The sequence below is a fragment of the Drosophila arizonae genome, chromosome 3, assembly GCF_054131065.1.
Source record: "Drosophila arizonae isolate 15081-1271.41 chromosome 3, UAZ_ARI_1.0, whole genome shotgun sequence".
NCBI lineage: Eukaryota > Metazoa > Arthropoda > Insecta > Diptera > Drosophilidae > Drosophila > Drosophila arizonae.
The window spans coordinates 13,438,739-13,462,384 of NC_142923.1; the positions used below are offsets into that span (position 1 = coordinate 13,438,739).

The window sequence follows — 23,646 nt, forward strand, 5'->3', positions numbered from 1 at the left end:
GCTCTGTGGCTCTGTGGCTGATTTCCACTGGGGGCACCAGTCAGAGTTGTGTAATCGCTTTGTGCTGCGACTTTTGCTTTTATAATTTGTTCGAATATTTGATGAACACTCGCCGGGCATTACAGCTGCGGCGAGCTCCGCTCCAAGCTGAGAGTGCTACACAAAACATTTGAATATTACATGCCATTAAATTGAAGAGAAACTTTAATGCCTGATGATTACAGGTCGTAGAGCTTCTGGAAATTCGTTTGCTTTCAAATAAAGCAATTTACATTGTATATGGTATACGTGAATGTTTATATTATATCATTTTACATATTAAATTTTTCATCATTTTAATTTTAATTTATTTTATTGTATATTTTATTCCTAAAATCTAGTAATTTAATTTATTTATTTATTTATTTATTTATTTATTTATTTATTTTTTTTTTTTTTGAGAAAAACTTTGTTGACTTAAAAATATTTTATTTTATTTATCTATATATTTGATTTATTAAATTTGTAAACTTTGTTTTTATATATGGGTCAAAAATTGGTGAATATCAATTATTATTATTTTATTTATTTATTTTTAATTATTATTTATTTTTTTTTTAGTTGGATGAAAGGGTCACATTTAAATCTTTAATCAATTTTACAATTTTATAGAATTCAATGTTCTTATATTATAAATTTGATTCCCTCATATGACGTCTGGTCTGGCATGGACGTTCTCCATCCGATTGACACATTAATAAATGTTGCGAAATGGCATTGACAGTTTTTGGCTGGAAAATAGAGTGTTAAGTGCATTAGAAAGTTTCGCTCCATCTTTCAAGTTTTCTCTTAGTTTCTGCTTTTTTTTTTTTTCATTTTTTCTGTTGCGTGTTTGTTTTGTTTTCTTTTAAATTGTGCATTTCCACGCATGGTCAGCACGAAGGAGCTGTAGCTGCATCTGCAGCCCGGCAATCCCATTCGCCCACAACTTAAATTGAGTGCTCGTCCTTTGCCCTCGGCCCCCGACCCCCGGCCTCCGGCTCCCGCCTCCCGCCTCCCGCCCTCGGCCAAATCGAAGAAGTTGGCAACTTGCTGTCTTCGAATCGCCCGCATTCACATCCGTTCGCATCCATCGCAGCAGGACTCGTAATAGCAATTGCTGTCGTCATCGGCGCTGTTGCTGAAGGTGTTCATGCGTGCCATGGAATCAATAGAAAAAGTTTGAAATTACAAAATTGGAAAGAAAACAAATAGTGGGGCGAACGTAAAATAAACAAACAAACAAAAACAAAACTACGACCGTAGCAGCGGACCAGCCAGCAAAATTGTTGGCTTGGCTTTGGCTTTGGCCAGCCCCCAAAGGCAAACAAATCCTCTGACTCTCTGACAAATGCTGAAAAGTTCAACTGCAACTTTTATTCTGTATTTCTTTTTTTTTTCTATTTTATTTCAACTCACACACATATTAACACACATGCACGCATACTCACACACAGGCACATGACACGCAAGGCAAAACTTGGAGTATATAAAATATTTCATGTACATATATAGACATACAGATATGTTATGTACTATATAGATTTACTGCTGCCAATGGGAGAGCTGCCAACTTGCTGCGAAGATTGCAACATGCAATTGAAACAGTAGAAGGAAGTTTCTCTTACTTGGAAGTAAATGTGTGTATGTATATAATGTGTATATAACAGTACAATATCTTTCTATTAATGGCATATTTAAGTTTAACATTTAAAAAAGACCATTTTTGCAGGACATCATTGGCATATCGGTTTCTAGGCAATGGTATATATTTAGCATGAAACGAGAAATGATTTAATTTGATCTTAAATACAATATAATATATATTATTGACTATGAGATTATTTAATTTCTTATTTATTATTAAATATTCAAATAGTAAATTCTTTTAATATCCCTTATAGTTTTTATTTTATTTTATTTTTTTTATATCCTATCTTAATAGGTTAACAAATTTCTGAAAATAACAAATGTTTTTAAAGTACCAGATTCGCATTATCAATATGCATTTACTTTTGATTAAATCGAGGTAAATAAAAATTTGTTGAATAATATATATTATTTATTTTATTTAATATTATTGAAATAATAAAACATTTGCATCTTGAACGCTTTAAACAGTTTTTTTTTTTTGTTTTTTTTTTTTTTTTTTTTAAATTCACTAAATATGCTTTTTCAGATATCTAATACAAAATATTTTTTTAATTTATTTAAAAATTTAATTCAGTCCATCTATTTACTTTAATATGCACTTACTTTTAAGGCTTTTACTATTTACATAGCTACAACTAATTGTACGATGCGATGCATTATGACTGTTTCTGTTATTCCGACAGGTCCTTTCAAAATTCGACACTTGTTTCGCGCCCCAGAGCTCTCTCTATCTCTGTCTCTCTCCCTCTCTGATTCTCTCTCTCTCTCTCTCTCTCTCTCTCTCTGTTCATTGTTGATGTCACAACTGTCTCCGGTCACTCGCTCAATGCGACCCTCTCGAATCTGTGTAGTATCATAAATTATGCCGCTGGTATTTAAAGCTGGCATTGTTGCGAGTTGGCTGATTGGGTTGCAGCACGCGCCCCACACGCCGCCCCACGCGCCACACACACATGCAACTTGATTTATGCGCAGCAAAATGCAACGAAATAAAATTTGTAACAATGGGAAAATATCGATGAGATCAAAGTGAGTGATTTATAGGCTGTTTATCGGCTCTGGCCCGCTCGAAACATGATGTCATTTTCAACTTTACATTTACATGACAGCTTTAAGTGCGCTTCAAGGTTTGATTGCAAATAAATGCATTTGCCAATCAATGGAATTAATTCAAGGAAAACTGTAATTAAAATGTAAATTTAATATATATAATATTATATTTTGTAAATGGATGTGTTATACTTAAGAAATTGCAGTGGAATTTTGAAAATATAAATTAAAATAAATTATTTAAATATAATCAAATACTCGAATATTGTTTTCTGCTTATTTGAAATAATTTCTACATATATTTAAATTTCTGAAAGCCAATTGAGCATCCTTCGTTGCCTCTTTCAGCAGTTGTATTCATGTCAAGATCCATTCCGATCTGTCAGGCTGTTAATGAACGTCCTTCAATCCTGTTTAGGCTGTCGTACTTCATTCCTACTTCACTCACGCCCTGCTACTCCCGTACTCTTTGTGCTCAATCTTCACTTTACGACGCACACCTTAAAAATGTGCAAATGTTGCTGATTGCGCAACGTTCCCCCAAGTCCTGCCACAATGAAAGACATTTAAGCGAGCGTTGACGTTGCCGTTAAAACGTACCGTTAATTTCCCAAAGGCATCCGCATTGCATATCTAAAACATGCGCCAGCTGCCAGCAGGGACCACGACACGGCGCAGTTGAGGTAAATTGCGTAGGTGTTGAGCGAACAAAAAAAAAGTGAAAGATTGGAAAAAAGGTTTCAATTCATTTTAAGGCTTGCTTCCGAGTGCTTCTTGTCCAGGGAATGGGACGAACAAGTCTTGGCTGAAGCACTTCCCGAGTTAATACAAAGTTTGATGAAGGAAAATCAATGCAGCAGAAAATGTCAACTTGAAGCTCTTAGGCATTATTATAGATACATATACATACACATACACATATACATATATGGCTTCAATTGAATGCAATATACTGTAGCTTACTGATATCCCATCACTTGGTATTATATCTGTTAATAGCAAATACGCTATTCATATCAAGCCCAACGAATGCTAATTGTAAGTGCCACTGACAACTGCCGCTGACATCATCAATGCATGTCAAGGATTTTCCCTCTACAGCTGGCATCAGCTGGCTGTGGCACTCGTGCCAGACACAGACGAGAGGGCACACTCGAGTCGAGGGCTGTTCAGAGCTGATCAAAGCAATTCATAAATTGCGCATACGCCATGTGGGACGGCGTCGAGGAGTTGTTAATGCAATAGATTCACAGTTGATATAGCTAAGTGGCAAAACTAGCTGCCAAAATGCTTCTTCTTGGCCCACTCAGCAACTGTAGCCAGATAAAAATGCATAATTAAAAAGCCAAAGGCAGAGCCAGAGCGAGAGCGAGAGCAGGACACTCGAAGAGCAAGAGAGAGAGAGAGAGAGAGAGAGAGAGGTTGGGCATTTTATGGCTGTTGAAGGGGCTATGAGTCGCATAAATTCGCATTCACCGCATCATAATGTCCGCAAATCCTGGCTCTGGTCCCTTGCAATATTAATAAGCACTCGAAAATGAAAAGGAGTCGAGTCAAGGCGAGTGCTGCTGGCCCGGTCTTTAAGGAATTTTAATGGGCTTTGGTCAGATTCAAAGCGAAGGCGGATCGAGGTGGGCCGAGCCGGGCGGAGCTGCCGCAGTTTACCTTTTGCATATTTAATGAATGAATTTTAATGAAAATTAAATCGAAATGTGCGACACCTGAGCTACACAACGCACTTGCGATTTATATATACATACATACTTTAATCCATTCTGGGCTAGCAGATGTACAGAAGAAGTCTTGGAGCTACCCGTTGACCAGTTGGGCGAGGCGAGCGGGGCGTAGCAAATGGCGAATGGCAAATGGCCACGAGCGGCAAATAAAACATGGCCCGCTGATTGATGACTTTGACTTTTGGCCATAATTTATCATAGATATCAGGCGAGTCGCACTTATTGTCCTTGTTGCTGCCGTTGCCGCTGTTTGGCTTTTGTCAATGGCAGCGAGAAAAACAGCCGCCCAGCGGCAACAGATGACGCTCATTCTGTTGAAAAATGTGCACAAAAGTGTCATAAAAGCCGAGCTGGAGCCGCATCGCGCCGAGTCAGACAAAAGGGGCCCTGTCGTGGCCGTAAACTAATTGCAACAAATAATAAAAACTAATAGGCTGTCGAAAAACGAGGCCGGCGGGCAAACACAGCTATCAGTCGAAGAATACAGAATTCCACACACACCCACACACACACACACACACGACATTTGCCAGTGAAAAATGACAATGGCAATGGCCGCAGCACAACAACAACAAAAAATTGCAAGCCATGGCAAAGGCAAAGATCATCATCATGAATCATCATCAGAGCAGTCATATGACACACACACATATACGCACATACACAGAGACAGCTCTCCACTTGAACTTATCCATGTGCAAGTTAATGTCCTGTCAAGAAGTCGCTGCCTCCAAGCTGCGTCTCTTAAATGTCACAAATTGCTGCCATGTCTTGGCCGCGAATGCGGCGCTTAAACGAACTGAGAGAGAGAGAGAAGGAGAGAGAGGGAGAGGGAGAAAGAGAGAAACAGATGGAGCGTGAGACAGACATAGTGGGTTGGCAGGTCTTACAAGCGCATTATCTAAACGCTCACTTGAGTAAGAAACGAAAAGTTTTCAAGTATTTTTCATAAGGTGCGAGAAACGCATTAATTTAACTAAAGTACCCAGAAGCAGTCTGACTCAAATTTGTTTACACTGTAAGTGTATGTCTGATTCTTAGGGCATGAATCAACGGGGCTTAACTGGTAGAGGCAGCCGTATGAGATTAGCAGCGCTTTCAATTGGTCTCTGAATAAGTTTTTATGCTGATTGAGTTAAAAATTTATCGATAAAATATTTGAATATCATACCCATCAATTATGGGTAAGTGGAAAGGAAGGTGGCTTTAGCACCTCTTTGTTTGAGCTCTCTAATTTATATGGAAAATCAGAGTACAGCCCAGAAAACAGATGGACAGATAGAGGGACTGAGAGATGGATGGAAAGGCGGTCGAACAGGCGAATGAACAGATGGAAAAATAGAAAGACGGACAGGCGAACTAGTGAACTAGACAGAGAGATGAGCGGGTAAACGGACTTACAGACAGGGCCAAACCGGCTCAGCTGTTACTTCGGCCCACTTATCTCACAGCCACACCCATTTAATCTTATTTTCAAAGAGCTTAAGAATCATAAACCCTCTCTTTGCAATTCTCATATGCTCACAATGAAACCTTAGCCTTTGTGGGTTGTGATTGTAATACCAAATAAGTTTTGTTTACATACAATCTCTAGTCTGCACTCAATATATCTTTGAACAGTCTTATCTATCTTTTGATCTCCCATTTATACATATATTCAATTCATTTGCTTTTATGCAGTCTCCATTTGCCCCGCACATTTTATTTGCTCGCTCCATGTCTGCATCATCTGTATGCTTAAATCATTTGGGAATTTCGTATTTTCCATTCGATTAGTTGCACTGTTTTCACATTTTTCCAGCTGATATGTTTGTTATGTCTCTAGCCAGCGCTGGCTTTATTTGCAGATCATTTTTTTGCTAGATTTCCATGGTTCATTTTTCCAGTTCTATGCAGGCGAGTCGGTGCTCGCCGAGTGACACTTTGGCATGTGCGGCCAATTAGTGATGGCAACGACGGCTGCAAACAAATAAAAATCGCTGACGGCCAATTCCCGGCAGCCCGACCACTTCAGCAGCAACAATGCCACACGATGCAGGCGATGTTGCTGTCACTGCATTTTGTTGCAAGCTGCGCACATTTTTATGAGTTTTTGCCGTCTGTCCAACGGGACGACTGACTGACTGCTCTGCTCAAATGGGGAAATAGAGACATGTTGGCTTTTCTGCTTCCGATTTGCAATAGTTGACGTTGCCATGTGCCACAACAAGCACACGCACATGCACACGCACACATACAGACATGTATCTGTACACATATATAAGTGTATATATATAGATGTTGCTCTATGTGCAACTTTAGCCATTGTTGCACAAACAAATCCTCACACTGCCAGGCAGGCAGCCATGCAGCCAGGCCACATATGCTAATACATGAACGCAGCCAACCATAGAATGTTCCCTTGTCATACCACTACGCCCACTCAATCCCAACTAATCCCTTCAAGTTTAGAGCTGAATAAAAAAACCCCCAAAAAGTTTTAATCGATAAAAGTTAAGCAGCATTAAATCTGAACGACATTCAGCCGCACATCAGTTCATGCAGCTGATAGAGAATGGCATATGTAAATAGATGTAGATGAGGCCGACTGCCTGACCGATTGGAGATCAGGCCGAAACGTGCAAAGCTTAAACCTGTCAGCTTAAAATCTCTGCAAAGGTGCTAGTTTATGTGAAGCTTTTTTATGCCGATTGTTCTAAATGTCATTCTACTATATCCAATAGTTAATCTGAAACTTGAAGTTGTTTATTCCACTTGGTTTTAATATCATATTTCAACTTTTTTTTTTTTTTTTTTTTTTATTTTTTTTATTTCAACTACTTCCAATAGATGACATTAAACCCAATCAAATTATATAAGTCTGAGTCTGCTAAGTTTTATTTTAATCCCATTTCTCTATTCTATCTCTAGCTGAGCACATATTCTTATTTACATCTACTCAGCCTATCTAAGAGTTCAATTTTGTACAGCACTCATGCATAATTTGTTCAAGCCCCTTAAAACCTTCAACACAATGACATACCTCCGCAATGATCTCCCCAATTTTCTACTTCTTTCTACTTTAACGATTTTGTATTATAGTTTTGAATACTAGTAGACAGCGATAAACATAGCATATCGGCATCGAATGAAGCCGGATTGATCGATTCGAGCTGACTCGTTCCGTTCCTGTTCACGACGAACACGTCGAAGTTACGCAGATTGATGACCAAACGCTTTTGAATCTCGGCCACGCACATCCTCAATATGTTGTAGGCCTGCTTCTGCTTCAGCTCGTGTGTCCAATACCGCTGAAAGATGCTGCCGCAGAAGAGGCTGCCCAGGCCATGGCCAGCATGATTGATGGGCATGGCCGCGCCATAGGAGTCGATAAAATGTAGATCGGGTCCCTCAACGCTGTCGTAGCCAGCCAACAGCATCGAAACCTGATACCTGGTATTGGTTCTTATATAATCGGCCAGATTCTTGCGCGTAAAGTGCGCTGCACCACGCGGACTCAGATGATAGCCATTCGATATATTATATAGTTTCAGATGCTTCGCAATATAATCAGTGAATTGCAAAGTGTCGCCGCCATCGCCTATTGCGGCCAATATTGCGAAATCAGAGAGGCGATGAATTTTCGACTGGTCTAGAAAGCAAATTCAAAGATTAGAAATTTCGTTTTGTTTTTGTATAAATAAATGAAGATATGTGTATTTCAGCGAGTCTCCTCTGTACCATCTCTCATAAAGATCACAGATTTCGCCTGCATCGTATCACAGGCAAGCATCACACAATCCTCGCCCTTGATGCCCAAGATCGTTTCCATTGCCATCTTTAAATTCAATTTTGATATTTTCCAAAAGCTAAACTATAAATTTCATCTGTGACTTTGAGAGAAATTCACCAGACAAGTTGATTGGTTGATAAATTTGTTGATAAGCTTATCTACCTTAAGTGTTTCAATATTCAAATGTGGAGAATAAAATCAGGATAAGAGTATATAAATATGATTAAAGATAAATGCGATTCCAAATGGTAAATTTTTAATAGTATTTGAAACGAGCTTTCAATAAAGTTTTATTTATTCTTAGACATTATTTTTGATTAAGTTTGATATATGAACACTCTAAGTGCATCAATATAAAGATTAATCAAAGTAAATATTTCGTGATTGCTAGTTCAGAGCAAAATACATTTGATATTATTTGTGGTATTTAAATATAAGAAAAATTAAGAAAAAAAACTACTTTTAAACTTTGATATTACTTTGCAATTTAACAAATAGTGCTTAAATGTGCTTTCAATTAAAATATATATGAGCTTTACTACTTGAAAGCTTTTAGAAAAGATTTCCTTCTTTCTATGTGTTACTTAAATAAATTTCATCATCCACTCTACATCCGCTTCTCATATTACTTTGATCCACTATCTGCGAGCAGCGTACAGAAGGAGTAGGCCGCCTTGCAATTGGCCAGAAAAGTGGTTAGGGCAATTGGCACAAAGTTGCCGGCCATTTGTTTAGGCAAGCGTCGAGTGCGCTCCACGAAGATGAGCACGCTCTTGCGGTAGGACATGCTCTGATCGACCCAATTGCTGCTATAGACGGCATAGTGCAAACGTCCAAACGAATACCCCACCATGGTCCCAAAGTAGCAAATGGGAAATATTTGCATGCCCAAGGCGAAAATAAATGAGCTGAAGTAGACTTTGTCGTTCATATTCTCAGCGTAGAAGATTAGAGCGCACAGGGCGGTGCCGACGTCAATAGAGATCACAACGAACTGCACCAGCAAGGGCCACGAAATGACCTCCATGGTGAGCTCGTGTAGCCTGGGTATTAATAATATTAATAGAGATTTTTAGAGCAATAGCAACTGAGAAAACTAACTCAAAAATCTTCTGATGATCACGAATGCATTCGATGAGCTTCCATTCATTAGCGCGCTGGTCACTTTGGTCATAGCCGATGCTCGAGAGTCGCTGGATGAGCAGCTCGCATTGGCCAACAATGATCACGAAGATCATTGGCGGAAACAGATCATCCACAAAGTTCTGCAGCACTTGTACGACTATTGAGAGGATCTGGTGACTCACCGCAATCAAGTAACTGGTCAGCGAAGTTGTCCAGTCCGTTGGAAACCAGGCCGGGAATGGCAAAGAGCGCTCCTTGCAAAACAGAAAGGAGACGCTCGACGTCACAACGCAGCAGCCATAGATATATTTATACACTGTCGACATGATGACCAACTTCCTGGCCATTTTGGCTTTATAGGAACGTTGTTCATCCGTGTCCGCACGCCTGTCCAACTGAGCCACTCGCTGCTCGATCTCCACAATCTTCTTTAGCCGAATGACAAAAATTACGAATTTCACAGAGGCAGATGCCGAGGTGAGCGATATATTGAAGTTGACTAGATTGTCCAGCGGCAGCTCGAAGCTGAACATGGCCAAGAAAAGCATCAGCGGAAACCCCAAAGTCACGAGAACATTAAGCAGCACAGCAGCCCAGTAGCGAATGGTTCCATGATTCCCGTCATACAAGTCGACGCCACCCAAGACGTAATATGATGACCAAATAATGCCGAAGTAGACGCTTTTTTCGTTGAAAATTGTAGACATAACTGTTACTGTGACTATCCAGGTCCGGCCAAGTGTTAAGCTGCTGAGCTCGAAGTTCGTGGCTTTTATAGCGCGACAGTGACAAGGATATACTTTCAAGGTAATTTTGTGCAATTATCGACATCAAAGCGAAGTCTAATTGCAGCCTGTAAATTGATTTGAGAAAGGCACGAAGGGCCCTGAACATTCCCTGTACAGACTGAAGTTCGCATTCGGTGCAGAGCAGCAGAGCTCTAGAACTAGATAACTGCCTCAAGCTCTGATATATTATGTATTATATCTCTATGATGCAAATGTAATATTTTAACGATATAGTTTTGATTGACCATAAATATCATTAGGGTGTCTTCAAGTCGGTCACTCCCGACCAGGACTTTCTTAATTATTTAATTGCGAACTTTATGCCATATGGCAAAATTTAGCAATCCAATCGGTAGGTGCACTAATTTATTTGACAGAATGATATACATATATAATTTATATTATTCATTAAGTGAACTTTATATTGATTTCGATTATATATGCTCCCCTTCTATTTCTTTGCTCCAGTGTCTGCGAGGAGAGTGCAGAAGGAATAGGCCGCCTTGCAGTTAGCGAGGAAAGTGGTTAAAGCAATTGGTATAAAATTGCCGGCAATCTGCTTAGGTAATCGCTGGGTACGCTCCGCAAAGATGAGCACGCTCTTGCGATAGGAAATGCTCTGATCGACCCAATTGCTGCTATAGACAGCGAAGTGCAAATGCCCGAACGAATACTCCACCATGGTCCCTAAATAGCAAATGGGAAATATTTGCATTGTCATGGCGAAAATGAAAGAGATAAAGTAGATTTTGTCGTTCATATTCTCGGCGTAAAATAGTAGAGCACACAGGGCGGTGCCCACATCGATGGAGATCACAACGAACTGCACCAACAAGGGGTACGAGATGATCTCCATGGTGAGCTCGTGTAGCCTAACGTAGAGAGGGAGAGAGAGAGAGAGAGAGAGAGAGATTACGGGCAGTGAAGAAATAAATATTTGATGTGGATTACCGAATAATCCTCTGATGATCACGAATGCATCCGATGAGCTTCCGTTCATTAGCACGCTGATCGCAGTGGTCGTAGCCGATGCTCGAGAGCCGCTGTATGAGCAGCTCGCATTGGCCAACAATGATCACGAAGATCATTGGCGGAAACAGATCATCCACAAAGTTCTGCAGCACTTGTACGACTATTGAGAGGATCTGGTGACTCACCGCAATTATGTAACTGGTCAGCGATGAAGTCCAGTCCGTTGGAAACCAGGCCGGGAATGGTAGCGAGCGTTCCTTTTGAAACAAAGGAGGAGCACATGTAGTTAAAATAGCACAGCAGTAAATATATTTGTACACAGTAGACATGATGACTAATTTCCTGGCCATTTCGGCCTTATAGGAACGTTGTTCATCCGTGTCCGCACGCCTGTCCAGCTGAGCCACTCGCTGCTCGATCTCCACAATCTTCTTCAGTTGAGTGACATATACTACGAATTTTACAGAGGCGCACGCCGAGGTGAGAGTTATATTGAAGTTGATCAGATTGTCCAGCGGCAGATCGAAGCTGAACATGCTCATGAAAAGCATCAGCGGCAAGCACAAAGTCACGAGAACATTAAGCAGCACAGCAGCCCAGTAGCGAATGGTTCCATAATTCCCGTCATACAAGTCGACGCCGCCCAAGGCGTAATATGCCGACCAAAGAACGCCGAAGTAGACGCTTTTTTTGTTGAAAATTGTCGACATGACTATTACGTTCTTGACCTAGCTGATTGTTGAACCGCTGAGCCCAAAGTTCGAAGCTTTTATACCACACAATGGCAAGGACAGAAGCTCAAGGTCATTTTCGCAATTATCGCCAGCAAAACCACGACTAATTGCAGCCTGTAAAATGCCGCTGTAAATGTGTGTGCTGCAGGCAGAAGGAGGCTTAACCGACCCCACATAGTATACACATACATCGGTAATCAGGTAGAGCTCAATAGATCAGTGGGCGGTGTTAACAATATTTCCATTCGATTATCAAGTGATATTTCGAGACATTGTACCATATATGGATAGGGTATGTCCCAGTCAAGCACTCCCACCTAAAGTTTTCTGACTTGTTTAACTGCAAGTTTTATGCCATATGGCGAATTTCAGTAGGTGCAACGCAATCAGCAGGTGGTACACTCCTTTATTTGACAGAATAATAAATATCATATCATAAAATCGATTTTCGATGCACTTAATATATTATCTAACTTTCCAGTAAAATCTGTACAGCAAACGAATCTCATTTTAATGCATCGGGGATTAGTCGTTGGGGAAATATCTGATCTGGTACTGGTTGGGGGCAGAACGATTCCAGCTTGCGAACGCCACTCTTGTCCAGCAGAAAGATTTCGAATTGGCGTAAATTGACTATCAAACGGCTCTGAATCTCTGTGACACACCTACGTACTATGGCCAATCCATCTTCGATGCTGAGGTCGGGCTTCCACATGGTGTGGAAAATGCTCATGGATACTGAGTGTCCGATGCCTTGTCCAGAATAGTTGAGGTACTGCAATGCGCCCTTAGAATCGATATAACACAAATTGGCTCCCCGTTTCATATCGAAGCAGGCAACCAGCATCGAGACCACAAATTTGATCCGGCTGGCCAAGCTCGACAGCAAATGCTGGCGCGCAAAGTGTATGACTATCGGCGTGTCCATGGAATAGCCGTTCGCGATTTCGTAGAGCGAAACACGCGTCGCAATGAAGTCCGCAAACTTCGTGGAGTCGCCTTCATTGCCAATCACGCCCACCATGCTATTGCTCGAAAGGACGCGTATCTTTGAGCAATCTACGAATGGAGAAGCCGCAGAAGAAAAGAAGGCACCGTCTCTGCATCAAGCATGCTGACTTATTGATACTTACTATCCCTCAAAAAGTATATGTTCTTGGCCAGCATTGTATCGGCCGCCAGCATGACATAATCTTTGCCCTTCAAGCCGATGACAGTTTCCATTGAAATTTAAAAATAAAAAAAAAAATAAAAATAAAAATAAATAAATAAAAAAACATGTATAAATAGTATAAAAATAGACTACAAAACTGAGATTTAAGTGACACATAGAACAAAACATACTATAAGTAACTAAACACCTCTAGCTATCTAGCTCTGATTTTACTATTCAATAATAAATTTATAATTGTTTATTTGTGAAACAAATCAAAAAAGAAAACAATAAATTAAGAAAAATAAAAATAAATCATTTAAGTACTATGAAGAATACATATGTATGTACATATTAGCTAATTGAAAATGTTAGAAAATAAATATTAATCTTATATAAGTTTGACTTAAATCTCATTCGAAATCACAGCTTGAATTTCAAATAACGTTTCGCTCATACATACTTGTGCCATATAATCAATAAGCAAGGTAAATGATTTTCAAAATAGTAGTATCCCAATAAATGAATATCTAATCTGTACAGACTATACATTAATAAAATGAAGGCTTACAACTTTAGCTATGTGATTAAATAATAATAAACTGGTTCATCTTCGACATTGCACGTTACACTGGACATTGCCTCTGGCTTTGGGTTCGCCATTGGCATTGGCATTGGCATTGCCTACTCTCACATAAATTGCATTGCAGTTGGCTATGGGGGAGCTCTACGAGTGGCTCACTCCGAAACTCGTGGGAGCGGGTGGTACTTAAAAAGCACTTTTGCCTCACAATAATTTCCAGCGTTTCCGCACTTGAACACGCTTCAGGCATTTGCCATTCGCAATTGGGATTGGGATTGGGATTGGGATTGGGTTTTTCCCATTATCCGGGCGCTGCATTTTACTGTCTCTATTGTTTGAAATTTTAATGTGATGGAAATGCGAGCGTATTCCGCATAATTATCGCATCTATTTTATTCTCATATTTTTAAATGGAAATATATTTCCGCAATTAAGAGCATATTTTCTAGCACTCTTAAAATAATGATGACGTCCGACGTCCGCCTTTGTTGTTGCCATTTCAATCATTATAAAATAATTACCGCTGCAATTAAAAGCAAGAATAATGCCACAGAACGAAAAGCCCCAAACAAAACTTTAGTGTCTTGATATTTGTTTATCAAATATGTATATATGTATTTATTTACAATGTATTTATTTTATAAACTCTTTATGCGTTTCGTACTGGCAGTATCCCCGCATTTGTTGGCAATTATTTTACGTATGCGTCGTTCGTCCACTTTGCAGTTTCGTTTAACCAGCTGCACAATGTCGCTGATCTTCTGCGGATCGAGCATATTGGTCGCAGACCATTTGCGACCCTTCGAGTCGATTTTAATGCCAGATAGGTTCTTCGTGCCGAGCGTCTCCTTGTCAAACACAGCGTCCAAAAGGGCGCGCGTCGCCAGCGAATAGGAATCCCAGGTGATGCTCTTATAAACACTTCGGGCGACCCTCGTTCGATAGTGGCCAATCGGGACTGTCGATCTGTCTCCCTTAATTTGAGTGCTTTCGCTCTTAGCAGTTGTAGTTGGCGAACGTTGAACTTCTTGACACTCTGCCCAGGCAGCATCGTGTTCGGGCAAGATGCTCTTCAGGTTCTCCAAACGCAGTTGGACTGCCGCCAAACGATCCGATGGCTCAGTTTGTGTTGCTCTCGATATAACCGACATATTAAAGGGCTCCAAATAGTTTGAAAACTTCCAGAAATATCCAATATAATCAATCAGATGCTCGAAGTGCAGGTTTGCCATTCACCTCAACCTCTGCAGCGACGGAATGAAATTAATCGGCCAATCGATAAGTGTTGCTAAGCTTACAGAGCTTGCCGATAATCGAAAAACTATTCTGTTAAATTGTGAGTCAATCTGAGAGTTGGTTTTCTGGCTAACGGATTCATGAGGTTGGGCACTGCTATTTAACATGGAAAGGTGGAGCGGCCTGCGCTACATACACTCGAATGAAGAGCGGGACGAAGACTATTTGCAGAGAATATCTGTGTGTCTTAGTATTGATATATCGGAGATGATAGACAACCGCATCAACACTTTTGGCAAAATCTTTGCAGCTCATCAAGAGCGTGTGTAAATATTCTCACCTCGTCTTACAGTTTATTAATTCTCTATATTTCTTTCAGATCGGAGTCCTGGCGGAGGTCTATTTGGATCTATAGAGGACAAATACACTAGGGGAAGTAGGTTGTCTTTTACGGTTCCAAATAAATTTTTTGCCAGGAAACGCTCTGGATTAGAGAGACATCGCAAAAAGCACCAAGTTCCATATGGGTGGAATCCAGATTCAAATAGTCGCAATGATATCTATAAGCCCGAACGCTATACGAAATGTAGTGATAGATGTATGAGTGCAGTGCCGCCCAGGCCTAACCTCATGGAGTCTTACGAATGCCCGAACCAACTGAGCTTCGACCCTTATGAGCAACACTACAAACATCCTAGATATAAGCCAAATTATGCCAAACCGCCTGCTGAATGGGATTATCCTCCGGAATGGGACTCTCGAAATAAGAAGCGCTATGGAAGTCTGGAAAACACAAAATTATCTAACTCGTTCTATAAATGTGAATTTCCCAACAAACTCCACGATAGATCCTACAGCTCACACCCATCTGAATATCAAGATTACGCCGTAACCAAGCCAAACAGTATAGATAGGACAAGATTTAGACAACCCTCCGGCTATGCGAATTCAGAGCATTTGGAGGTCCCTTATCATAATCATAATCAGCGTGACTGCTATACAGACTATAATCCAAATGTAAAATATTCGCCAGACTACGACTCAGAGTGGAAGTACAATCCGATACCAAACGTAAGATATAACTATCCAGAGCCCGCATTAAGCTATGACTGCGATTACGAGTACAATCCCGAGCTGTATCGAAGGTCGCCCTATCAGAAGAAATCTGTGGATTTTCTTGGCGTCGATTGTGAAATACCCTACAACATACTAAAAACGAAACGAAATATGCTACGTACTCAGAGACAAAATTACGAATATCCAGAAAGCTTATCATGCTTTGAGCTACTCTCTGTTGATATTCCCTTTAAGGAAACGATGCCAAATCATATACCGAACTTTAACTGTGAGTATGATTGTGGTCGCCCAGAGTCCGGCTATGATTACTATGCTGCAGCTAAGCCGATGCCGCGAAATGTAGATTATGATTCGGATTTTATGCGTTCCAATTCGATTTGCCGGGGCTCCACAAATTACTATAGGCCACAGCGCAAACACCATAAGTCGCTAAAAGAAAAAATATCTGGCTTCTTTAAAAGGTCCAAATCCAAGGCTAGAATCCAAAGCAAACCTAAGCACCGACCCGATGGCAAGGAGCAGCGATCTATTTCAAATTTCAATAACCTTATAAGTCATAAGACCGCTGTGTCCAAGTCCGGGAGTAATGCATCCCGTATAACTTCGAGCTTTAAGAGTCCGAGATGCTTTCAAAGAAAACCTAGTTACGGCTTTACTTCGATTAGAAAGAAAACCAGATGCAACGTCTATCCAACGGTCTACAGAGTGACGCGAGGAAAGGTAAATAACACAGATGTTGATACTGCGAACGATGACAATATTAAAGGCTGCTGTGACTATTATAGGAAACCGGAGAGTATTGTACCTGCCGAGCGGATTACGGCTATTTCTAAAGAGGCGGGCTTTTCGTGCACAGCCAAAGCAAAGGCTTGTCACAGCTGCCACGGCTGTCACAATCGGGATGACCACATGGTTGCCTGCAGGAATCCAAATGAGAATCGGAATGTGAATTCAAAATTCGTTGAGGACAATCAAAGTCTTGCTAGCTCTACAATGGTTTGCTGTCACAAGAGTTCTGGGGGCCACAAGAAATGTAACGAGCCAGAACTCTCGTTTGCCGCAGTTAAACCTCAGGCCTCCTGTTGCAGCTTGGGTTTGTCTCCTCCAAAATTGTCGTGCAGCAGACAAAACCTAATATCGGCAGAGCCAAAATGTTTTCCCACCGAGCACAAAGTCTCCTTTGCTCAGTTGCATTCGGAGCAGCTACAGAAATGCGCTCCTTCTGATCGCAAAGTTTCCTGTATTCATTTGCATTCGGACAACCAGAGTATGAAATGCAGTCGAACAATTCCAGAGCCTTCGCTTTGCATGGAAGAGCTGCCGTCCTGTCCATATCAAATAACAGCGAAAAGAAATCATCTAGAAAACGACTACTTCAGCGTTCGCAACAACCAGTGCACAATTTCACCAGATCCAGGTCCCAATTCATCTTTAATCTGCATTCCAGAGCCCCCATTACCAGCGTGTAAGTGCAGTGAGCAAAATACAACTCCGTTTAACACCATATGTATAAAGAATTCCGCTCAAGAGCTGGCACCGCCAGCAGCCAACGCTGAGCCGTGTTCGATGCCAATTAAACTGGAGCCAGTTCGAGTCTGTTCAAAATCCCAATTGCCTAGACAAGCAGGAATCGGTAATTGCGCTCAGTCTAAGAACGATGCTCCATCATATGTGGAGGAATTGAAACGGGAGCTCTTAGCTGAGTTGGAAAAGGAACAGCGAATGAATGCACAGTTGCCATATCAGAATCCGACGCCACACATTATGGTATTCCCCACTCCACCGCCAGCCAACCCACTCTGTCCCATCTGCCCGGAGCCAGCTGCGCGCGACTGCCCCTACATGAAGTGCTGGCGGCCGCTCTAGAGCCCAACTCAATAAACAAACAATATATAAATCTTCTGCCATTAACATGTAGGTCAATATTGTATAATAAACGAACAAATCTATATACATATGCATATGCTATGTGTATATGTGTATAGGTGTATATGTGTGTATATAGTTGTACTCATCTGCTTGCATTCTAGTCAGCTTGGATCCCGATTGGAGCCTGTATGGTCAGAATGCCACTGATGCCCAGCTTGGCGCTCAGGACGGTGTTGGCGTGCTCGGGCAACTCGAACTGGCGAGAGACCACTTCGTATTGATCCCCGAGATCGCGATAGGCGCGCAATTTGACGCGTCGATCCCTCAGCTCAACCCTTATGTTTTGCAACGGGAACTCGTGCATGTCGAATTCCCAGCACAAATGCGTCTCCGTCTGCACGTAGCTGACGGGCTTCTGTTCGTCCAGGTCCATGACAACGGTATCCTCCTTCAGCTGTTGCAGCATCTGCGAGCATTCCAGCACCTGCTGCTCCAGCTTCCCTATGCGCTTCTCATACTGAAGGCGCATCACATCAAAGTGCACCATTTTGAAACTCGACTAATCGAAGTCAACTTGCCGACAGACGCAAAGATCCCAAATGCAAAAAAAAATTATCGATAATTTTGACAAGCTGCAAATGTCAAACGACAAGAACAACGAAAAACGATAGAAAAGTCAACTGCAACTACTTCCGAAAAAAAGCGTAAATTAAAGCGAAACGAAACCACAAATAAGTTGAAGAAATTTGTGAAAATTGATTTTCGCTCAGCCATGCTTCGTCAGCCCCAGAGAACGATAACCGTACCCGCGTGCATACGCCAGTATCGCGTTCTCCTGAAGATAGGCAACGGCACCTTCGGCGACATCCTACTGGCCGAGCACGTGAGGAGTGGGAAACGCGTGGCCCTCAAGCTGGAAGAAAATACTATGATTCGGCCGCAACTGATGTTCGAGTACAATCTTTACAAGGTGCTGATGCCGGCCGCTGGGGTGCCGCGCGTCCACAACTTCTTTCAGGAGAGCAAGTATAATGTGATGGTCATGGAGCTGCTGGGGCCGTCGCTGGAGGATTTGTTCAACTTCTGCTCGCGTCGCTTCACAGTGAAGACGGTGCTGATGCTGGCGCTGCAGATGATCGAGCGCATCGAGCATGTGCATATGAAGAGCTTTCTGCATCGCGACATTAAGCCCGATAACTTTACCATCGGCACCGACAGCAATGTCGTGCATCTCATTGACTTTGGCCTGGCGAAGCGATTCTACGATGCTGAGCTGCACGAGCACATACCCTTCAAGTGGGGCAACCGAATGACGGGCACGGCTCGCTATGCCTCCATCAATGCGCTCCTGGGCTTCGAGCTCGGCCGTCGCGACGACTTGGAGTCCCTGGGTTATGTGCTGATGTACTTTCTGCGCGGCAGCCTGCCCTGGCAGGGATTGACGGGGCCGCGCCATCAGAGGTACGAGATGCTGGCCGAGCGGAAGCAGTCCACTAAGCCAGAGGATCTGTGCAAGGGCTATCCCGATGAGTTCGCGGCGTATCTGATCTATTGCCGCAATGTTCGATTCGAGAAGCAGCCCAACTATCTGGGCTTGCGCCGCAGCTTTAGTGATCTCTTCGCTCGCCTCAGATATGTTCATGATGACGGCTATGACTGGTGCAGTCTGAAGGGTTACGCCCATATTAAGATTCCTGCCATCGAGAGCGCCGACATTAGCAACAAAAAGAAGAAGAAGAAGCAGAATAAGAAGAAGTAAAGCATAGAGTGCAGCCCAATTGTCTGAAATAAAATCCTTTCAATATATTGCAGCCATTTCTATGCACACCCAGGAGACTTGTAATAAATAAGGAATTTTCCTGTGTCCAGCAATCTCTGATTGCGAATCCATTTTGCAGCGTGTCAACTTTCCGAGCTGCCAATTCGAAATACACAATTGCAACTTTTCTAAAATGAGTCCAATTAACACAGCTCAGATTTGTGCAACGTTTGCATTTTACTCTCTCTCTCTCTCTCTCTCTCTCTCTCTATGGCTGCAGAGCACTCGAAGCATCTGCCAGAAATGTCTGTCAGTGCCAACATTGCAGCTGGAGCCGTGCTGCAATCGTAGCAAATGAAAACGTTGTAAACGCCGGCATCCAATTTACGTTTGCAATTAAACTGACACCGAACAGACACTTTTGATTTAGCCTGCAGTTTTCTGACCGCCCACGTACGCCCCATCTCCCATGGCGACCATATAACATGACATAATAACAGATCTGCTTAAGCCCAAACCCAAACTCGAACATAAAACGTCAATTGTTCTAGCTGTCACTCCATGAAGATAGATTTATTAATATGCATGCGAAACACACAGCCAGTCACCTCAATACCGGCCGACTATGATAGGACTTCTCCAGTTGGGCACGGCTGCCACTGGCTCTGCAGGCTGGCATGGTTGTCTCCATTACAACGACCATTCGACGGCATCTGAATATGTTCGTATAATCAGCCATTACGGAATTAACTAACAGACCTCTCCCGTTTCTGCTGGGAACAATTTTATATCAATTTTAGCAGCTAGTAGGCTTACTGACTCCGAAATTCTATATACAGGGCGACAAGCCCATGGCCAACCAACTCAGAAATCGTGTCAAGAGTTCAAAAATTCAGCGCCAACTTCTACTCTCTACAGTTGCTCTCTGGCAGCGTTGGAGTTGCCACTACAAATGCGCTCAGAAAATTGGGTGTAAAGCGCTGGCAAAAAACACAATTGAATGCAGCGCAAGAGCAAAGCTGTGTACCCTGTAATTCTGTGCAAGAATAGGGAAGGTTGCATGGTGGATGGGTACAAATAATATGAGATGATATAAGAATATGAATATTTTAATTATATTATTTGATTTAGATTTTAACGTTTGAGGAGGATTTTAATATATAACGGAGGTAGTTGGATAATGATAAAATTACATCAATTATCCATAGATATGATACAAGTATTTTTTTATGTTTTAAAAATTAATTTCGCATTAAATATACTAAAATTACAGATGGATATATTTGAAAATTTGGAAATAAGTTTAACTATATTATTTAGTTGTTAGTCAGTTGTGGCCTCAGTTTAGTCTTAGTCTGAAACTTAAATATTTTTTATCTATATTATTTATATTTTATATACTATATACATATATTTTAAAAGATTACATTCAGTATTTTATAGATTCTGTATAACCTAATCAGCATTTTTATGCAGGGTATTTTCGAGCCATTTACTCTTTCTCAGACTTTTGCCAGTTTTTGCTGCTGCACATAATTACATGAAAAAGAAAATTAGTGTCGAGATTTGCGCTTTTGAGCGTCTCACCAGGTGAAAACTTTTAATGAGCAATTTTCTTACAAATTTCCAAGTGTTGCCGCATTTAATTTTTTAATTAAAATTTTTCGTCTGACGCGCGACAAAGTTGACGTGCAGCCACACAGTCCCTTGACAACCCAACGACATCCCTTGTACAAGGAACAACAACAACAGCAAGAACAGCACAGAAAAAGACCCCTTCAGCTAAAAGACTTTTCAAGCTGACCAACGGGTCAGATCGTAGTCAAGAACTTAGGCCAGGTGCTGCTCAATCAGCCAACACCTTTAGCATCAATCAGGAGGCGGCTTGGCCTGGCTCGGAGCGCTGTGCCAGGCGCTGCTTTTTCCTCCTAGTGGTTATATTTATCGGGCTGAGCTCCATGTTAATGGCCAATTGACACGCCACTTGGCTTTGACGGGTGCCCCTCCGCCACCGTTGCCTCCCTCTCAGCTGCAGCTGCAAAAGAAATGCTACGATTAACGTATGTGTGTGTATGTGTGTATGTGAGTGTGTGTGTGTGTATGGGTTGGTCAGCAATAAGCTTGACTGCCCGCACCCTTCTCGCTTGCCTTTCGAGCTCGTAATGAGGTGCTAACTGAGCGTGCTGATTGCTGCCATTTTTGATAAGGTGTCCGCATTAATAATTCTCTTGCGTTTATTTACACCGTTTGCAGAACTCAGAATCGTTTAACATTTGCCTAAAGGTGTGCCTCATAGATACGGCAAAGAGTTCATCACTACGAATATATTAGAGAGCTAGAAGGGCTTCGATAAAGTTGTATATAAATTCTAATATAATTAAAAATTCTAATATAATTAAGACAATTAAGACCTTTTAATTTTCCCTTTAAATGGACTCCATTCGGTATTCAGAGTGCCCATCTCCGTTTATAAATTTCACCTTTTTATATTGACTCAGATTATCCATGCAATATGCAATATTTTCAAGCATTCTGTGGGCGTGGCAAAAATCAAGCAATACCCACGAACAGCCGTTGCCATTTGAATTTCTTATTTTATTTGATTTTCAGCTATGCTTTGCATTTGATTTCAATTTTTATTTGTGCTTTGGCATCAAAATATATTACAGACTTTGCAAATTGAATTGCCTGTCGTCAATAAAACATTGCATTTCCCTGCAGTCAGAAGACCACACCCCGTTTCAAATGTAAGTATGTGTGAGCGCGTGTTTGTTCGTGTGCATGTGTGTGTGTGTGTGTCGAAGCTTAAAAGGCATTGGGAGCGGCGAGAGTTTTGCAAAAGGAATGCGCACAAATTGCACTTATAAATAAATCAAATAGAAATATCTTGTTATTATGGGTAGAAGGACACACACATTTGCTGTCTCCTGCTCCTGCCCCTGCGGCTGCTGCTCTGTTGTCCTGCATCTCCTTGTTGGGGCAGTGGTTTCCAGCGCGCTCCAAATTGAGTTACATTTAAATATTTTGCCATTTGCAACTCGAGTGCCAGAGACTCTTGCAGCCCTCCCCACCAAATATCGAAGCCATTCTCCGGTTCCAGTTCAGTTTATGCTCGGCCATGCAAGTGTGCTCAGAATTTATGTAAACTGTTTTCGTTGCCAATTTTCAACTCCGGCTTGAATCCATAAGGAATGTGCATCATTTTGCAAGAATAAAATAAGTATATCAATTAGTTAACATTTTCAATAAGAACAATTCTACTTCCATAAAACAGATATAGAAATATAAATCACATTTTCCTTTAACATTTGTTTTCGAAGCTCCAGCACGCATTACAATAAAAATCGCAGTATCTACAATTATAGCTAATTTAATATTAATAAAAATCTAATAAGTTAATCTAAGTAAAATAATATTTTAGTAGGCTAATAAGAGATTACATTTGTTTAGAGCGGATGGCACTATGGATAACTATCGATAGAATTATTACTATGTATCGATAGTTAGCCATAGATTGCTAACCATCGATAAAAAATGAGAATGGCACTAGCTGAAGAGGAAGAGAAAGAGCGCAGTTTTAAGTAGAAACACTGACCAGTGCACTATGGGGAAAAATCCAAATTATCGGGTATTAATTAATAACTTGAAAACTAAGCCAGATTTTTTGATCCGGTTTTTGTATTATTAATATGTATACCATCAAAATATTTAAAAAAAATCGTCCTACAATAAATATATGAAAATCAAATTCTAAAAGAAGAATACCTATTATAAGCAGTCAGCCTATACAAGGAGGCAACTCTAAACTCATTATAAATACAATTTATATTAACTTTATAAACATACTAAATCGATTTCAATAATAAGATTTAGTACCTACATACATTAAATTAATTCATATCTAATAAAAATCGCAGATATAAATACGATTTATAGAAATGTATGTACTAAAATCTATTTCCTCCATTCAAATCTAGCCTTTCAGATATAGCTCTCTGTATATTCACAGGCAAACAGCGAATGTTTAATCGTTTTCATTTAATTCGTATAATTTCGATTTCCTTTCGTGCATCGAATGGCCAACAGGGCGTATAATTGATTTCATTTCCGCGCCTGCCATG

The 23,646-nt window shown here is 41.0% G+C and overlaps 7 protein-coding genes across 8 annotated transcripts; 2 read left to right on the forward strand and 5 right to left on the reverse strand.

Annotated features, from left to right (window-relative positions):
- Positions 1-7,307: 7,307 nt before the first annotated feature.
- LOC108612052 (putative proteasome subunit beta type-2) lies at positions 7,308-8,384 on the reverse strand. The gene is made up of 2 exons (XM_018004942.2): positions 8,178-8,384; positions 7,308-8,088 (listed from the first exon to the last, which is right to left on the reverse strand). Exons 1-2 carry the CDS (start codon positions 8,272-8,274, stop codon positions 7,514-7,516), a joined length of 672 nt encoding a protein of 223 aa, XP_017860431.1. The 5' UTR covers positions 8,275-8,384; the 3' UTR covers positions 7,308-7,513.
- A 166-nt stretch (positions 8,385-8,550) lies between these two features.
- On the reverse strand, positions 8,551-12,103 carry Or23a (Odorant receptor 23a). Its single transcript, XM_089466141.1, has 4 exons — positions 11,094-12,103; positions 10,596-11,014; positions 9,331-10,123; positions 8,551-9,272 (listed from the first exon to the last, which is right to left on the reverse strand). The coding sequence occupies exons 1-4, from the start codon at positions 11,822-11,824 to the stop codon at positions 8,855-8,857; spliced, it is 2,361 nt and encodes a 786-aa protein (XP_089322267.1). The 5' UTR covers positions 11,825-12,103; the 3' UTR covers positions 8,551-8,854.
- Positions 12,104-12,234: 131 nt separating this feature from the next.
- On the reverse strand, positions 12,235-13,197 carry LOC108612053 (Proteasome beta4 subunit-related 1). Its single transcript, XM_018004943.2, has 2 exons — positions 12,982-13,197; positions 12,235-12,907 (listed from the first exon to the last, which is right to left on the reverse strand). Exons 1-2 carry the CDS (start codon positions 13,070-13,072, stop codon positions 12,354-12,356), a joined length of 645 nt encoding a protein of 214 aa, XP_017860432.1. The 5' UTR covers positions 13,073-13,197; the 3' UTR covers positions 12,235-12,353.
- A 976-nt stretch (positions 13,198-14,173) lies between these two features.
- On the reverse strand, positions 14,174-14,871 carry LOC149269701 (protein insensitive-like). Its single transcript, XM_089464205.1, has one exon. It carries the CDS (start codon positions 14,814-14,816, stop codon positions 14,223-14,225), a length of 594 nt encoding a protein of 197 aa, XP_089320331.1. The 5' UTR covers positions 14,817-14,871; the 3' UTR covers positions 14,174-14,222.
- LOC108612050 (uncharacterized) lies at positions 14,858-17,897 on the forward strand. 2 transcript variants are annotated; one of them, XM_018004939.2, is made up of 3 exons: positions 14,858-15,142; positions 15,200-16,617; positions 16,683-16,875. In XM_018004939.2, exons 1-3 carry the CDS (start codon positions 14,986-14,988, stop codon positions 16,728-16,730), a joined length of 1,623 nt encoding a protein of 540 aa, XP_017860428.1. In that variant the 5' UTR covers positions 14,858-14,985; the 3' UTR covers positions 16,731-16,875. The 2 variants fall into 2 exon arrangements, with proteins under 2 accessions (XP_017860428.1, XP_017860427.1); XM_018004938.2 differs by having other exon boundaries at positions 15,200-17,897.
- A 19-nt stretch (positions 17,898-17,916) lies between these two features.
- Positions 17,917-18,313, reverse strand: LOC108612054 (uncharacterized). The gene has a single exon (XM_018004945.2). The coding sequence runs from the start codon at positions 18,311-18,313 to the stop codon at positions 17,924-17,926; it is 390 nt and encodes a 129-aa protein (XP_017860434.1). The 3' UTR covers positions 17,917-17,923.
- A 225-nt stretch (positions 18,314-18,538) lies between these two features.
- On the forward strand, positions 18,539-19,593 carry LOC108612051 (casein kinase I). Its single transcript, XM_018004940.2, has one exon. It carries the CDS (start codon positions 18,539-18,541, stop codon positions 19,523-19,525), a length of 987 nt encoding a protein of 328 aa, XP_017860429.1. The 3' UTR covers positions 19,526-19,593.
- Positions 19,594-23,646: the final 4,053 nt, after the last annotated feature.

Bases quoted from the DNA above. Each gene is read 5' to 3' on its own strand.
- LOC108612052 (XM_018004942.2), bottom strand. From the start codon at position 8,274: ATGGCAATGGAAACGATCTTGGGCATCAAGGGCGAGGATTGTGTGATG. The intron at 8,089-8,177 runs GTACAGAGGAGA...TTTGCTTTCTAG, and splicing joins TGTGATCTTTATGAGAGATG to ACCAGTCGAAAATTCATCGC.
- Or23a (XM_089466141.1), bottom strand. From the start codon at position 11,824: ATGTCGACAATTTTCAACAAAAAAAGCGTCTACTTCGGCGTTCTTTGG. The intron at 10,124-10,595 runs AGAAGGGGAGCA...GCGCTATAAAAG, and splicing joins AGACACTGGAGCAAAGAAAT to CCACGAACTTCGAGCTCAGC. The intron at 9,273-9,330 runs GTTAGTTTTCTC...ATTAATACCCAG, and splicing joins GATCATCAGAAGATTTTTGA to GCTACACGAGCTCACCATGG.
- LOC108612053 (XM_018004943.2), bottom strand. From the start codon at position 13,072: ATGGAAACTGTCATCGGCTTGAAGGGCAAAGATTATGTCATGCTGGCG. The intron at 12,908-12,981 runs GTAAGTATCAAT...CTCCATTCGTAG, and splicing joins CATATACTTTTTGAGGGATA to ATTGCTCAAAGATACGCGTC.
- LOC149269701 (XM_089464205.1), bottom strand. From the start codon at position 14,816: ATGGCAAACCTGCACTTCGAGCATCTGATTGATTATATTGGATATTTC.
- LOC108612050 (XM_018004938.2), top strand. From the start codon at position 14,986: ATGGAAAGGTGGAGCGGCCTGCGCTACATACACTCGAATGAAGAGCGG. The intron at 15,143-15,199 runs GTGTGTAAATAT...TATTTCTTTCAG, and splicing joins CTTTGCAGCTCATCAAGAGC to ATCGGAGTCCTGGCGGAGGT.
- LOC108612054 (XM_018004945.2), bottom strand. From the start codon at position 18,313: ATGGTGCACTTTGATGTGATGCGCCTTCAGTATGAGAAGCGCATAGGG.
- LOC108612051 (XM_018004940.2), top strand. From the start codon at position 18,539: ATGCTTCGTCAGCCCCAGAGAACGATAACCGTACCCGCGTGCATACGC.